We start from the raw sequence: 14,768 nt of genomic DNA on the forward strand, positions 1-14,768 counted from the left end.
AGTGAGAGTAAAAAAAAAATTACTTCTTTTTAGGCCAGTGGCCCTTTCTTGCATAAATATTGACGAGAAAACTCAATAGTACGAGCGACTCATGGCCGGTGAATGCAAAGTACCGCACGATCCCTTGGACAGAGTCGGTAACACAGACGAACGCGCACAGGTTGAGCACGACAGAATGAACCACCTTTCATGGACACAGAATAACGTGAGCCTCACCACGCACGACGGCAACCGTATTCACGCTTTGCGCGATTTAACTCGGCAACTGCACGCCGATGACGGACATTTTGTGCGAGTTGAGGGAAAAAAATTTGCCTTCAAATTAATTTGGATATTTTAGCAGTCTTGTGAGCAAAAAAAAACACGGCTGAGGAATTGGTATTAATTGAGATCCAGAGCTGCAAAGTAACACCGCGCCAATGCACAATCTCATTATTTCCTGATTAATATAAATTGAGAGGGAAAATCCAAACGTCAATTAAAAAAAGAAACACATACATGTGAGGCTTAATAAAGAATGGTGTTGTAAATTAAGTTATTCCGTAATATTGTGCGCGTGCGACCGCGCTGATAACGTAACGCGAATTACTCGGCACTAAACGGAAGGGAGAGATCCGCTAGTACGAGGGGGAATCTTTGAGTACCAAAGCACAACATCGCAATACGTAACAAAGTGACGTTTAAAATAATGACACGCTTTGCTGTAAAAGATAGTGAATTTAATATCCACCAGATATGCGAGGCATTCACATTTAAGCATTACCGCTTCATTTTCTCAACATAGTCACATGGTAAAATGAATGCCAGTTTTATAGCAATATAACTACCGAATATTAATGTACAGCCCTCTTTGTATCCACTGTGGGGTGAAGCCCACCCCCCCATGCTGTTTATGAAGGATGGTTGACCACATTTCACCACACTGGTGAGTGTAGGTCCGTGAAGGTTGGGGGGGGGAGGACAGATTGTTCTGAACTCACTCGCCACCAATGCTGGCCGTGGCAGGACTACGGATTCGGGTCGCCGTGCTCGTCACGCAGCGCCGCTAACCACCATGCCACCGCTCCCCTTGAACGGTGCTGAGTGTTTTTCTTCTTCCACCCATTAAGACATTAAGAGAGACTGGCACCTACCACGGTATTGTGGAATTACCACCACTGGCTCAGGGCAACCAATGGAGAGAAATACCACCTCACTGACACTGTGACTCAGTGTCGATGAGGTGTGACGAAGATTGGTTGTCTCTTTGTCTTGGTGAGACGACATGAAACCCCGAGTTGACACCCTGACTCGTCAGCGAACTCACGACCTTCACAACTATTCGGTTATACGAGAAGACGGAGGGAAAGTCCCGAGCCAGCCTCGTTTCATGAAGCACGTGGCGATACGTTGGCCATCTACAGCAAAACACACACAGCCAGCCAGCGGCAGCAGCAGCGCTGAACTATGAAGGGCGAGCAATGGGATACGACACTCGGGAGCTTTTTAACGAAATGCTACCTTTGAGCATCGTCGCCTAGGCCAAGGCACATTACAGCGTTTACCCCCCCCGTGCCCCCCACCCGAGTTAAACGCGGCGGCTGTGACCCGGCGCCTCCCAACACCCCGGTACTTGGCTGCGAACCCCGCGGTGGAACCACGGCGATTAATCGTTGGGTTGCGTGCGCGTTGTGGGTAACACCGCAGCCGCATGGACGTGGCTAAAGCCCCATATCTGTCACTATTCATCACCGCGCAAATGGGGTAGACTGCACGCACCCCCCCCCCCCCCATTGGCGTATCCCACCCCTATAACGAGAAAAAATAAAACCCAAAACCTGCCTATCATTAGGATTTATAATGGAGGCCGCAGTCGCTGTGCGGTTTCGAGTGGCGCGCTCGAGCGTGGCGCGGGAGGCCGTTGCCGCTTCATGCCCGTGGGGCGGCGGTGATTGTGAGACCAATTGCTTAAATGCGCACGACGATAATATTGTTGTCGTCGTCGTTGTTGTTGTCGGTGTTGCTGAGCGTGAGCCGCGTCAAAGACTTGTTGAGATAAGACCCGTCCTACTCCTCCTCGCGTGCACACACACGGCTCAATGGAAACACCCCCGAGATGCCGCGATAAAAACAAGGAAAGAGAATACTGCATGAAAAATACATGTACATATTTAAAAAAAAAATCTTATCGGGACACGGATAATCCGAAGCCCTCCTTCTCTTGCTCCGACACACAGCGTTTAATCAAGGGAGGCGTTGAATGTTGTGCACCCTTCAAGCAAACAATCTGATCGCTATCGGGACACCGTGCCTGCAGGGCTAAGTGAGAGCACAGCCATCAATAACCACGGCAGTCGCTACGGAAGATCCATTCGTCACATCCGCGCCGCCAGTGCCCGCCGATGTTGGTCCCACCAGAAGCTACGAGTTCTTCTCGCTCCACCCCGCCACGCGCGGCCGTGGTGCCATTGCGCTAAGCACTCAGGCTGGGGTGATATAATTTCAAATTTCACGATGCGAACGGCGATATCGGGATCCCTCCCCCCCCTAACTTTGTAACGGTGCTTTTTCATGCTGCTGTGATTGTGTCGCTTTTTTGTGATTTGATGTGCCTATTGCCTGAATAAATATCACTTTAAAACTTGTTTTCAAACCGGCGTTCGCTCAACTCAACACGGCCCTAAGGCTTTTCTAATCATTTCAATATATGACGCGTATAACGCACAATGCTTTTAGTTACACTAAATATAATTAAGCTATTAAACTAAATCTTAAAACGATGATGTCTTATAACTGTGATGTTGTCATTTTCATTGCAAAAAGCATTTAGCGAAGGGTGAATGCTACGGATGATTTACAACTTTAATTATTGCGTTTTTTTATTTCACGACTGATTTTTGTCTCGAAAGAAAATCATGAAGAGAAATAAAATGAGCAACGATAATTATGACATTGCGATATTTAGAAAATACGGACGATATGTGTTATGTTTGCAGCATCACATCAAAGTGGGCTGGGTTCAGAGGTCACCTAAGCGGAGGCCAAGTGTCTGCTTCTGCTTCTGACCTTGAGGGACTGGAATTCTGTTTCACGACTTGCTCACTCCCCCTGCTCGGTTCCGAACTTAAGACTTTCGCACTGCGTAGGTTTGTCGCGCTTGCGCCGTACAGACCTCCGACGTTTTTCTGGGTCGTGGCGTGCGGTTTCTGACCCACCCATACTAGACATCTGTGAAAAAGAGCTTCATAGCTCATCGGATTCCTGCTCAGACAGTCTTCATAAAGATTCACATTCTTGGGACCTTCCTTCAGGAACTGAATTTAAGCACTTCCACAACACTATTCAGTTCCTGAAGAAGCTCCTAAAAGGTGGAGTGAAACGTCGGACATTGTGCCAAACAGCATGCGGAGTGACCCGAAACGCAGCGGAGAGCCGTACAGCCCAGCCGGGAAAAACGATGCAGTCGTACTCATTTGACAAATGTCATATATCGTTCCATATTTGTGTTACAAATCGCACATCGCTATGTGCGTCACTATGTAGGTAAGTCATTGCTGACTGGAATGAGGCCAAGGACTCGCAAAAGAGGTGATACTCCAGTTCTAATCACAGCTGCAACAAAGGCACAATTTGACCAAATTCCAAAATAACACCGCAAATGACTCAGTTGGGAACTTAGGTAGCAAGCGCTTCCTCCGACTGGCAGACTAATACCCCCAGTTCACCCTTGAAAATTAGACTATCGCCTGATCTCTTCCGAGTTCTCGCCTGCTTAAGCAAAAATACAACTCGGAACATCTATTTTACAACTTACCAAAGCGACTAAATTGTACGCACTCAGTTTGCTATTCGAAACCTTTCACTCTCAAAGGAAGTCTGTGCCTCCACAGGAGCACCAAAGCCCTGCAACTGAACATGAGCGAGAGGAACATGTCCCGAGCCTTCCAAATCTGCCCATCTCCTCACACCTCCAAAGGCGATGTCAGTTCCAACTGCCTGAGATAATCCCCATCACGATCCACATGCCACTGAGGGTTTCAAGATCTTTGTTTGCTCTCTTGTTAATGTATTCCCAAAGCCAATCAAATGTCTGTGCCATAGCTTTGAAGAGCAAAGACAAACAGACTTTCAAGAAAGGCCCCCCCCCCCCCCCCCCGCCTCTTAACGTGCTTGGGGTGGCTCAGGGTTTGCTAATGCCGCGTGAGACGACCGCTCGGATTCTGGGTTAAAATCCGGGTACAGGAGGAGGACATTAACGGCTGTCTCTGACTTTCCGCTGCAGAACCACGTGTTCTCTACAGGCAGTGAGCAGTAACAATTGACAGCCCATTGTGAAACCGCTGCCGGACGAAGGCCTCCTCACGCCATGCCAGACATTTAATTAACCGTGATGTGCCGGAGTTTATTCGTGTGGGTTGCGAAGAGGAGGCCGGAAATGAGTTTGGATTTCACTCACCGCTGACGTTAGCCATGGCCGGGAATCGGAACGAGGTCGCCGGATTCATGGCGCAGTGTGCTAACCACTCTGCCACTGCTCCTAATATTTAATGTATGAAGTAAAACAGTGTAAAGTGCACAGAGGCAGCATTAATTGCGACAATTCGACTGTGCATTGCACCTCCTAGTAATGAATCTGCTCGTCAAGACTGAGTTCAAAAACATGCTGTATGTCCAAAGTTGTTTTCCATGACTGTATTTATCTTGTTTAGTAGTTCCCACTACTTTTCTATATGAGTTATTACTTCTAAACATTTGAATAACTGTACAATCATGCAAATACACAAAGCCTAAATCAGCATGGATTCAGAAGTGGAAACTTTTGCAGAAATTTACAAAAACATCCGTTTTAGTTGATGTGTTCGCCACTGGACTACACATTCAAAATTTGGCCCAGATTTGTCAAAAATTGGCATATACGCTACAAAGACAAAGATCGCGTCTATAACCTCCACAGACTGTTGTGGCAAGTGCTGTTAGTAAGCACATATCAAGGCCAACATGGCACATGAGGGAGTGAGTGGCCAGCACCATGCCCAACCGCATTTGTCTCCCCTTTGTTGATGTTGATACACCACACCGGATACTTATTTAAGGCTGGGGTGACCCACAGGAGGCTGAGGACAAGTTCAGAAATTCGTCACTGTTATTGGCCCTAAGTGGGAATTGAACTTGGGTCGTCCGGGTTTGTAGCGCAGTGCGACAACCACGGCACTACTGCTCCCCGTGTCAACATCACGCACATGGCGAGATGTTAGCTACCTCGCCTGGTATGCAAGAGGTCGTGGGTTCGATCCCAACCCTGAAGCCTATAAATTTGGAGTTTGCGTGTTTCTCTCCCCGTGGTCGCGTGGATTTTTCTCTGGGTCCTCTGGTTTCCCACCTCCAACATTTATAATCAAGATGCGTTTGGCTGCTGCTATAAATGTCCACGTGATAAGTCCCTTAGTTGAGCTATCATATGTGGCCGGGTCGCTTCTGGAAAATAGCTACATTGCAGCTCGGTGGGCTTCACCTTGTAAAATAAAAATAAAAATATTTATAGTTGTTTACATACATACACACACATTCACACTCTGACACACATACATTCAACTCAGCCAAGTGCTACCTTCCTTTAACGAAGATGATCACCACAAATGTAGAACAAATTTCATATTCACCGATTCCAAACAACTTAAATGAAGGGGAAAGAACGAGGACAATACTTTCAAATTATTTAGCAGAATGCTCAACCCTCTCTACATTCGCTGTGCATATTGTATGGCATTAATTAATAAAACATTGCAGACTAGTTATTTTGACATGCTCTTTTGGGATAGAATTGTCCTAGCAGTGAATTTCAATTGCCAGCAGAGACCGGTTAGAAAATAAAAAAACTGGAAATGTCTGATACTGCCTTTAACTATGTACACATACAACGGTCCCTCCCTCAAGCCTGCACAGAAAGTGCTGTTAGCGAGCACCTATAAAGGCCGCCACGGCACACGAGGCGGTGGGTGGCCAGCACCACACGCAGCCACCTTCGTCTCCCATTGCACCAGGTACTCATTTGAGGCTGAGTTGACCTAGGTGAGGCCCAGGACTGATTCAGATAATTATTATCATCACTGGTGTTAGCCGTGAGCGGGAATCAAACTCGGGTACGCTGGGTTTTTAGTGCAGCGCACTAACCAATACACACTATCACTCCCCATACCCCTCCACGCCCACATACACACGCATTCACACACTCACAGGGCAAAGCAGATGGGATGAAACATTGTCTGGAAGGTGTTAGGGCCCCGCTGAATTATTCTCAAGAATTTTAATGTCATACACTCGTACCCCCATAGCCTTTGGAAGCTGCTGTTTGGACTACGAACACACACAATTCACTGAGCACACATCCATACCTGGGTAATGCATATGGTGATGGTTGTCTTAGCCGCGTGCTGAATTTAAAACTCTTAACCTTTACCATGTTGGCATTTTCCCACGACACCTGTTGACTTGTACTACTACACTTGCTGCTGAGGGCACCTGTTTATATCTCATCGTCATCGTCATCATCAGGCGTGCTCTATTTACTGGTTACGTGGCACAGCAATCTCTCTATTTCCTGCACACGGACTGGTTCCATCGCTCCATCTCCTCGGTGGACGACCTATCGGATGCGCTCGGTTTACTTTGGGTGTCACTCAGTCAATAATTAAGGCGTTTTCATTTTCCTGCCAGTTAAAGTTACATCTTTGTGTTGAACTTATTTCGCACCATTATGTAGCCAACCGTGCTAATCGGAGGTGCGATGGGAAGGACAACGTGCAGGGGTGCATGCTTGTTCTCTAATCCAACTGTGAATCTTCCTGTCTCTCCGTTTAATTACAAGCGTGCATCTCTGTACACTAACTTGCACACATTTTGGTGTTTGCACCATTGTGAGCGCCCACGTTTTCTGATCTGTAAACCGTCGAGGCTCTCACGTGCACTGATTTTAAACTTTCTTCCGTCTGTACAATCTCAATAAACATGGCAACGTTGGCCCAGCATAAGATTTCACAGCCAATCCTAATTTGCTTGTCGGGTCAGGCCAAGGAGTCGTTTTAAAACAACCACGTGGCCTAACCCAAAAAGCAATTGATCCTTGTATTTCCTACCAAAACCTATGGTTTCTGGACTTCATTATAAAAAAATTTTTTTGTTAATATTCAGACCTTTGTTTGTGAGCGCTACGGTGATATCATCAATTTCTACTTGAGCTGAGCGCCTTTTTATTGTCTAGATGATCGTGGAACTCCAGCAACTCTGCAACGCTCACGCACCTTGCTGAAGCCCAGGCCGGGGAAGGCTCTGCTGCATGAGGCCTTGCCGCTGCAGGTTCAGCAGGTGCTGCTGCTGCAGCTGCTGCATCTGTAGCAGCTGCTGCTGGAAAGCCAGCTGCTGCGCCGCTAGCTGATGCTGAGCCGGCTGCGGCTGCTGCTGCTGGTGCTGCAACGGCAAGGGACGCACAGACACACACACACATGAAACAACAACAAAAAACTACTACAACAACTACGACGACGACAGCTGCCATTCCCCGCTAAGTGACAGTGATGCCACCAAATTGCTTGCGCAAAGACTAGGTGCACTTTGAAGATATCATTTGAATTGCCGAAGGCTCGCTGGCAGGCGGGGGTCAAGGGACAGGTCCAGGTGTTTTGGGTGAACTTTCCGAGATGACCGGCAGATGCACCCACCTGTGCGCCCCCACTGTGTCACATGCACACATGGACGCACGTGGTGCACGCACACGCTCACGCGCGTACATAAACACACGCGCACACAAGGACACGCGGACAAACACACGTATACCTGCACATTCATGCACATGTACGCACGTTAATATACGCGTGCACACGCGCACACGCGTGCACACGCATGCATGCTCGCACACACATGCACGCAATGTTTTATTTAAAGTTTTTTTGCACTCACAAGAACCCTGGAGAACCAACCTTAAAGTTCATAGGTTAATGTTGAATATTTGACCTCTCCGATGATTATGTATTTCACTGAAAAGTTTAGGCTACGTTTAAAGAAAAATTGCTGAGGCATCAATGAATTTCAATGCAGGTGTTCATGTCACACACAACATCATCATCATCATACATCAACATTACCGCCACAAATCCACACAGGTGGTGTGCATTACCAGCCCACGCATTTGATAAAACTAAATCTAAAAGCACTGAACAATAACAACAACAATACAGAGGCAGTCAACAGCGTTGGCTGGCTTGTCAGTCGGCTCGGAAAATGCTTGCGATTGATGTGTGCGCAGATCTGCCGAAAAGGTGATCAAAAAGTGTGGGGCGTGACATATCGTTTACATTTTACCGTAACATTAGGCTGCCATGGTACGTGTTAATGGTGAGCAGACTGGGACTTGCGATCGAAAGGGCCGCGGTTTGATCTCCTGGCACGGTCAGCTGCAACAACGGTGCAAGTTTCTTAAGCTCCCCTTCCCCACCTCCCCTGCCACAGCAAGCAGCGTAAATGGGCGTCGGAGTTAGTCTATCAGCAGTGCGTGGGTGGTGAGGTAGGGTGTGGGTATTGTTAAGTCTTCCATGGTGTCTGAGGCCAACATGGAAGAGTAGGCCAAATACCCTCCACTAGAGGGAGCTCTGAAGATGCTGACACCCTCAAGCGAGAGGCCTTTCGACCAGCGGTGGAATGAGCAACTTATCGCAGGGCTGTGTCTTTACCTTTAGCTTACGAGAACAAAGGGCAAATGTGCAGTCGAGAACTGCATTGAAAGGCAAATATTAATTTTCATTTGAAGCTTTCACGGGTTTGAAGCTTTCACGGATGTGGACCACTCAGTTGCAAAGACAATGCATATGCTAGCAGGGCATGTTTTTGTTTGCATGTTCGCCACAAGTATGTGTGGTTAATGCAGGCATAAATCTTTGCAAACGGTTTCTCTTTGGTGTTTTAACATCGTAACACCTGGGTAAAATCAATTCTGACATTTGGATACTGGCAAGAAAGGCCCCATGAGTATGTTTTATTGTTGATTACGCCTGTACTGAAAATGTAGTTAACAAAAAAAAACATGACAAAACATATATAGTGAGAAAACTAACTCTTACCATTTAATACAGATGTTTTAAATAATTTTGCCCGTGTAAAATGTCTCTGTAATCTTGGTAAAATATCATACACAATGGTAAAAAAATAGCTAAAGCTATCAGACAAAATGTGGTAAAAATCCTTGAGAAATTCAACAGTCACCAGACATGAGGCCAGTTGCAAACTGTCACTACTTTAAAGAATCAAGTGAATTCCATTTAAAATGTTTCAATGAACTGGCGGCCCCACTGGCTCAGAGTGACTTCCATGTTTCCACAGTTAAACAATCGCACTTGCAGGGAGAGTCATTCTCCAGCAAGAATGCGGCGAGCAATTTGTTTAAGCCACGAGTCAGAGATTTATTTTGGATGGGGATTGAAGCCTTGGGACGTTGATGAGTTCTGAAGGGGGACGGGAATGTAAATCACACCTTTTCTGTGAAGGAGGTCACTCATTTATTTCTATAAACTAAACTATTTTTCATTTCATCAGGTAAGGCCCGCTTAGCTACACAGCTCTTTTTTAGGAGCCACAAATGATAGCTCAACGAAGTGGTTTATCACGTGGAAATGTAGCAGCCAAATAATCTAAACCCACGTTGATTCTAATTGTGGAGGGACAAAACCCGAGGACCTGGAGAAAGATCCACACGACCACGGAGAGGACGAGCAAACTCCAAATCGACATCCGGCGTCAAGGTCTGGATCTAACCCACCACCTTCTGTTTACCAGGCGACGTAGTTAACGTCTCGCTGCTGTGACACTTTTCCAAACCACGGGCTCCATCATCACTGTTCATATCATGAACCAACAAGACTATTCGTCATTTATGGGTTTCAGCACGGACGACAGAAACGGAAGTGAAGCTGTGGCTGCCAACCAGCCACACCAATTATTTAGCGTCGAATACTTGCCATCTCCCAACATCGCCTGAGGTCGTACGTGGGAATATCAGATAGAGTCTTCAAATCCGAAATAACTAACAATGACTCTATGCAGAGATGAGCACTGGGATGTTGTTTTCCCCCATTTCCAACACTCAGCCAGTGGTGGAAATTCCACATTTTTTTGGCAGGGGCCAGTCTCTTCACTGGGCAAGCACCCTCGCCGAAATTCACAAAAATCCACCACTCATTTGTATCGACCCTGGGTGAATTAATTGTGGGCTCAGTCGACCCCCGCCTTGACCGCGACTTAAACTCGCGACCTTCCCACCGCAAAAAAAGTCCCATCGTACTCGCGAGAGCAGCCGCCCGGCTGGACGTGCATACGGCACACGACCCTCCGTCGTCATTGTTTTTTTTTGTTTAAAGTGTCCGCCCTCTCTTTATTGTTTCTCGACGCGCTGCTGCTCTGGCTTTCTGCAAGGGCTCGCGGATCACAATGGCAACGTTAAAAAGTTTAGTTTTTTGACACGGTGACCGCCCATCTGGGAATAAGTGTCCATTATGCACGGCGAAAAGGAACAGAGATAGCGGCGCGGACCGTGTCCGTCCGAACCGTCGAGAAACGGGCGGGCGAAAGGTTCCGCGCTATCACATGTTTTCATACACCCTGCTTTGTTTACCTTTCCATCGCGCACAAAAGGAGATTCTTAATCTGGCAAAAATCTCAGCTTCCTTTGATTGTGTTCACGCGCGGCACCGTTATCAGCGGAGACAATTTCTCTCAGTATCCTGTTTACATTTCGGCAGCAGGCTGTGGCTGCTGTCTGATGAGTGCGTGGTTCAGTTTGAAATAAAAAAAAGTAGGAAAAGGGGGGTGGGGGGGGTGCACGGGAGGCGAAGGGGGTTTAGGAGAACCGCTGAGGTCTGTCAATTTGATTTATGAGGGTGTCAGTGCGCGGAGCACTCCACCTGCCCATCGCTACCCTCGAACGAGGCACTCAATTAATCAGCGAGCCGGCATCCTGCTACCTCACAGCTCGCTTCACGCTTTAAACGTCAGGCTAATTTAACTGCACCTCCAGGAAAGGGGAAGACGAAACTCCCTCGCCGGCTCTCCGCGGCTCCGAGACGGAGAACAATCAGTGTTTTCGGGCTCGGCAAAGGCCTCCCTGGGTGTCGGGTGATTCATTAGCAAACATCCCAAATGAGAACTCGCGAGACCGCGGCTCTCCCGCCGCAAAAGAAAGCGAATACGACAGAAGCGGCGGTGGCAGCGGGCCGCGTACCGCCCACGTACCCCTCGGCACCTTGATAGCTTCATATCGCTCGCCTGCTTGGAGCCTGCATGCATGAAACGCACGATCGCGTTAACGCATGATCACACGAGCGCACGCGATCGTGTGTCTGCGCGTTCACGCGATCGTGCGCTCGGTTGAACGCGCAGACACACGATCGCGTTAACGCACGATCACGTGAACACGTGATCGCGAGCGCGCTTGCGTGGTGGACTACGGCGATCGTGGCTACGAGCAACACACAACACAGTGCGTTTTGAACCTCCGATTGTCGACTTTAACAGGCGAATAAATGATCACTGATATACGATCATCCATCTCGTGAGATAAAATGTGTTACCTCTTCTTTGGGAAGTTAATGGTTGGCAATTACATAGCCGGTGCCTGATATAGTAATGTGGAATTTCCATCATTAATTAGGGGCTTCCAACAAAGATGAAGGTTATTGTCGCCCCCATTCTCACGTGAGCATAGATATAGCAAAACACCATCGTTAAAATGTGTGATGTTAAAGAGGATATCCCCATGACTAATATACGCTCATAAAGAATTGACTAAACATCCCGAGCAAGAAATGAAAACGTTACCATCGTTATTTGCAAACACTACCTCTGCGAATGAGCGGTGAATTGATGCTCTTGACGCAAGGAGGGTTTAGCGACGAAAACCAAAATGCCGACATAACCGCGCAAACACTTGTCAAGTTGTCACAGGAATTTCGGGCCCATTCCTTTTTCAAACGACGTTTTGTGCTCAATGTATAAAAAATAAGGGCGGTTGAACCGGGTAGGTGTTGGGGGGTGGGGGCATAGAGGCAGTAAAAAGCACTTTATAAAAATGAGCGATTTTTTCGCCGATAAGCATCAGAGATATACCGCGGGATTTCGCGTTAGGGGATGAGGCAAGGTAAGGGGACGACACTGAAGCCAGAAATGACAAATGTGAGCTTTGCTTGGCCACGATACGAGATAAGAGTTGGTGGAGCTAAGGAGAGCACGGCGCTAAATTGGAGAAAGAAAAGACATTTGAGATGTGGAAGGGACAAAAGAAACGTGAACGTAACACAACGGGGCCCTCCGACGTGTCGTCGGGTCGTGCCACGTTGTTCGGCAACGATGTCCGACGTTTTGCTCCAAGTGCCGGGGAGCTTCTTCGGGAACCGAGTTGTTCGGGAACTTAAATGGTTGCTGAACAAGTTCCCGAGCAAGTGCAGCAAAAGCGTCCAGACCCGATTCTCAACGACGCGAGAGCGCACGGCAGAGCTAGAAATAAAACTTAGTATGATGTGGCCGGGTTGCAAAGAGGAATCGTTGCATTTTCGTACATTTGCAAAGCCATTCCCCTCCAAGTGGCTTATTTATTATAGGAGTGTAATAATAATGCACTCACTGCCTTGGTCGTCAATAAACAAGAATGAGGCAATTTTGTTGGAGAGCTGTGCGCTGTGGTGGATTAATTCCATTGAGCAATTTTCGACATCGCTGCTCCATTTATCTCCATGCGGTAAAGGGTATTTCATCAACGCGTTAGCTCAGAGGGTATTGGTGGTTAATATCGTTATTAATAATACTGATTGGCACTCTATATACTACTACGCATGTTCAAGACAAGGTGATATTGTTGACGAGGGTGCATTTGTTACACTATACGGATTGGCGTGACGTAGATTTCACAAAATAACAACAGATTCGCACACGTGAAGATATCTCCCATACATCTCAGAGAGACGATGCAGGTATGCGATGTCCGTGAGCACCCGCGGCGGGGCCACAACTACACGCAACCCGCTTGGTCTCTTCCCCAATGCTGATGACAAAACCTGCACTGCGGTAAGGGCTTTGCTCAAGGCTGAGTCAACCGGGAGCGGGCTCAGGTTCTTGTTGTATTTGGCCGACAGGTGAAGAACCCGGCTAAGATGCGCATGGGTAGCTACTGAATCCAGATGGCTGGTATTGTAGCGCAGTGCACTAACCACCAGGCCAACACACACCGTGTCTCTGCGCAAATACGGACGTGCAGAAAACTCAAACTAAAAATCCCTTAATAGAGCCCGAGCTGGCTGTTGGGGCAAGTGGCGTTGGCGAGCATGGCACACGAGGGGGTGGTGTGGCCGTCACCACGCCCAGCCACCGTTGTTCTCCCCGGTGCCGATGTCTAAACACCGTTACCATGCCACCATTTAAGGCCGAGTCAACCCAGGCGAAGCCCAGGTCCGGTTCACAAATCCGCGGGGGGAGATTTGCCGGTCATTGAACTCGGGTCCGCCGGGTTTGTAGTGCAATGCTCTAACCACGACACTACCGCTTCCCACCTCGATCTGCGCGATATACACATGGACACATGCAGACACGTGCGCACACGCCCGCACGCACCTACACGCGCGCACACACGGGCATGTCGTACAAATTGCTGTGACAGGCGTTGTGGTCATGCTTGTTTGAGGGCCGACTCATCCCCCAAATTCACTGTGTATATTTATTTATTTCATTCCATCTTCACATTTCGCCCCCTTGCCTCGCTCGCCCCCAACCCAGCCGCAGTAATCTGTAGCAGCGTGTAACGTGTGCACTAATTCAAATCATCCGGCGGGAGCAGATTAATATTTGGGACGGCCTGTCGCATTACAAATCAGCCTCATGCATGCGGACACGAGGGGCGGGAGGGGGCATCGAATGGACTCCGGCATTCAAATGAGCAGCGGCTTTCTCCCCGGTGTAACGTGGCAGGCTCACGCGGTACTCTGCTAGGCCTTCTCTACAAAAAGAGCTCGGATGAAAAGATCGAAGCGTAAAGCCAACCCATCTCAACAGGTGTCATTTTTTCCAAAGTTATTCTCGATGATACCCAAACTGTCGTCATCAACAACAACAACTCTCTGTCTATGTGCCGTGTCCTTTCTCACACACGTCGGTGATCGTGGAATTCCATTTAGCTCTGTCCATGATATCTCGTCAAGAACTTTGCACGAGATACTCCGAGTTGCATCCAGTTGTTCAAATCGCTTATGTACTAAATTCATTCTTGTACCTTTAACATTCCCAGTCAAAACATTATATTCAATACCTCGTATTCTCATTGCATGTCCAACAACATACTATACCCATGGCCAAATCACCCCAAATGCTCCTGATCTAGTGGTATCTCAGAAGCTAAGCAGGAGTTGGTCATGGTTAAGAACTGGATGGGTGAGCACCAGGGCCTGCTAGGTGTTCTGTAGGTGGGGCTGGCACACGTGGCCTGGAGATGGTGGCTCCTAGTGCTAGCCCTGCTGTGCGTGGGGATCGGAGCGGTTCCCCTCCTACACGAAGCCAGACACTGATTAGAATTATTCTGGCATTGGCCAAACAATCCAGATGCAGGACCATCCTGTTCAACAAGAGTCTTGAGACTCAATGAGGCTATTCTTAGATTAATAAATAGTCTGATAATTAATTATCAGTGTTAAAAATACTATCTTCATTGACAGTCAATAGCCTGCTTGCGTTGTGGCCGAAACGTCGTGAGAATTATTTTATTA

The 14,768-nt window shown here is 47.8% G+C and overlaps 1 protein-coding gene across 12 annotated transcripts in view; it reads right to left on the bottom strand.

The window, feature by feature from the left end:
* LOC133342575 (forkhead box protein P1-like) overlaps positions 1-14,768 on the bottom strand; it is a 397,236-nt gene that overhangs the window by 112,531 nt on the left and 269,937 nt on the right. For all 12 annotated transcript variants that reach the window (XM_061551765.1, XM_061551773.1, XM_061551771.1 and 9 more), the window contains one exon: positions 7,278-7,443. In XM_061551765.1, the coding sequence (XP_061407749.1) occupies positions 7,278-7,443 (166 nt within the window). The remainder of the gene's footprint in view (positions 1-7,277; positions 7,444-14,768) is intronic.

This window comes from Lethenteron reissneri, chromosome 15, assembly GCF_015708825.2.
Source record: "Lethenteron reissneri isolate LAM-NWPU_2019-01 chromosome 15, ASM1570882v1, whole genome shotgun sequence".
NCBI lineage: Eukaryota > Metazoa > Chordata > Hyperoartia > Petromyzontiformes > Petromyzontidae > Lethenteron > Lethenteron reissneri.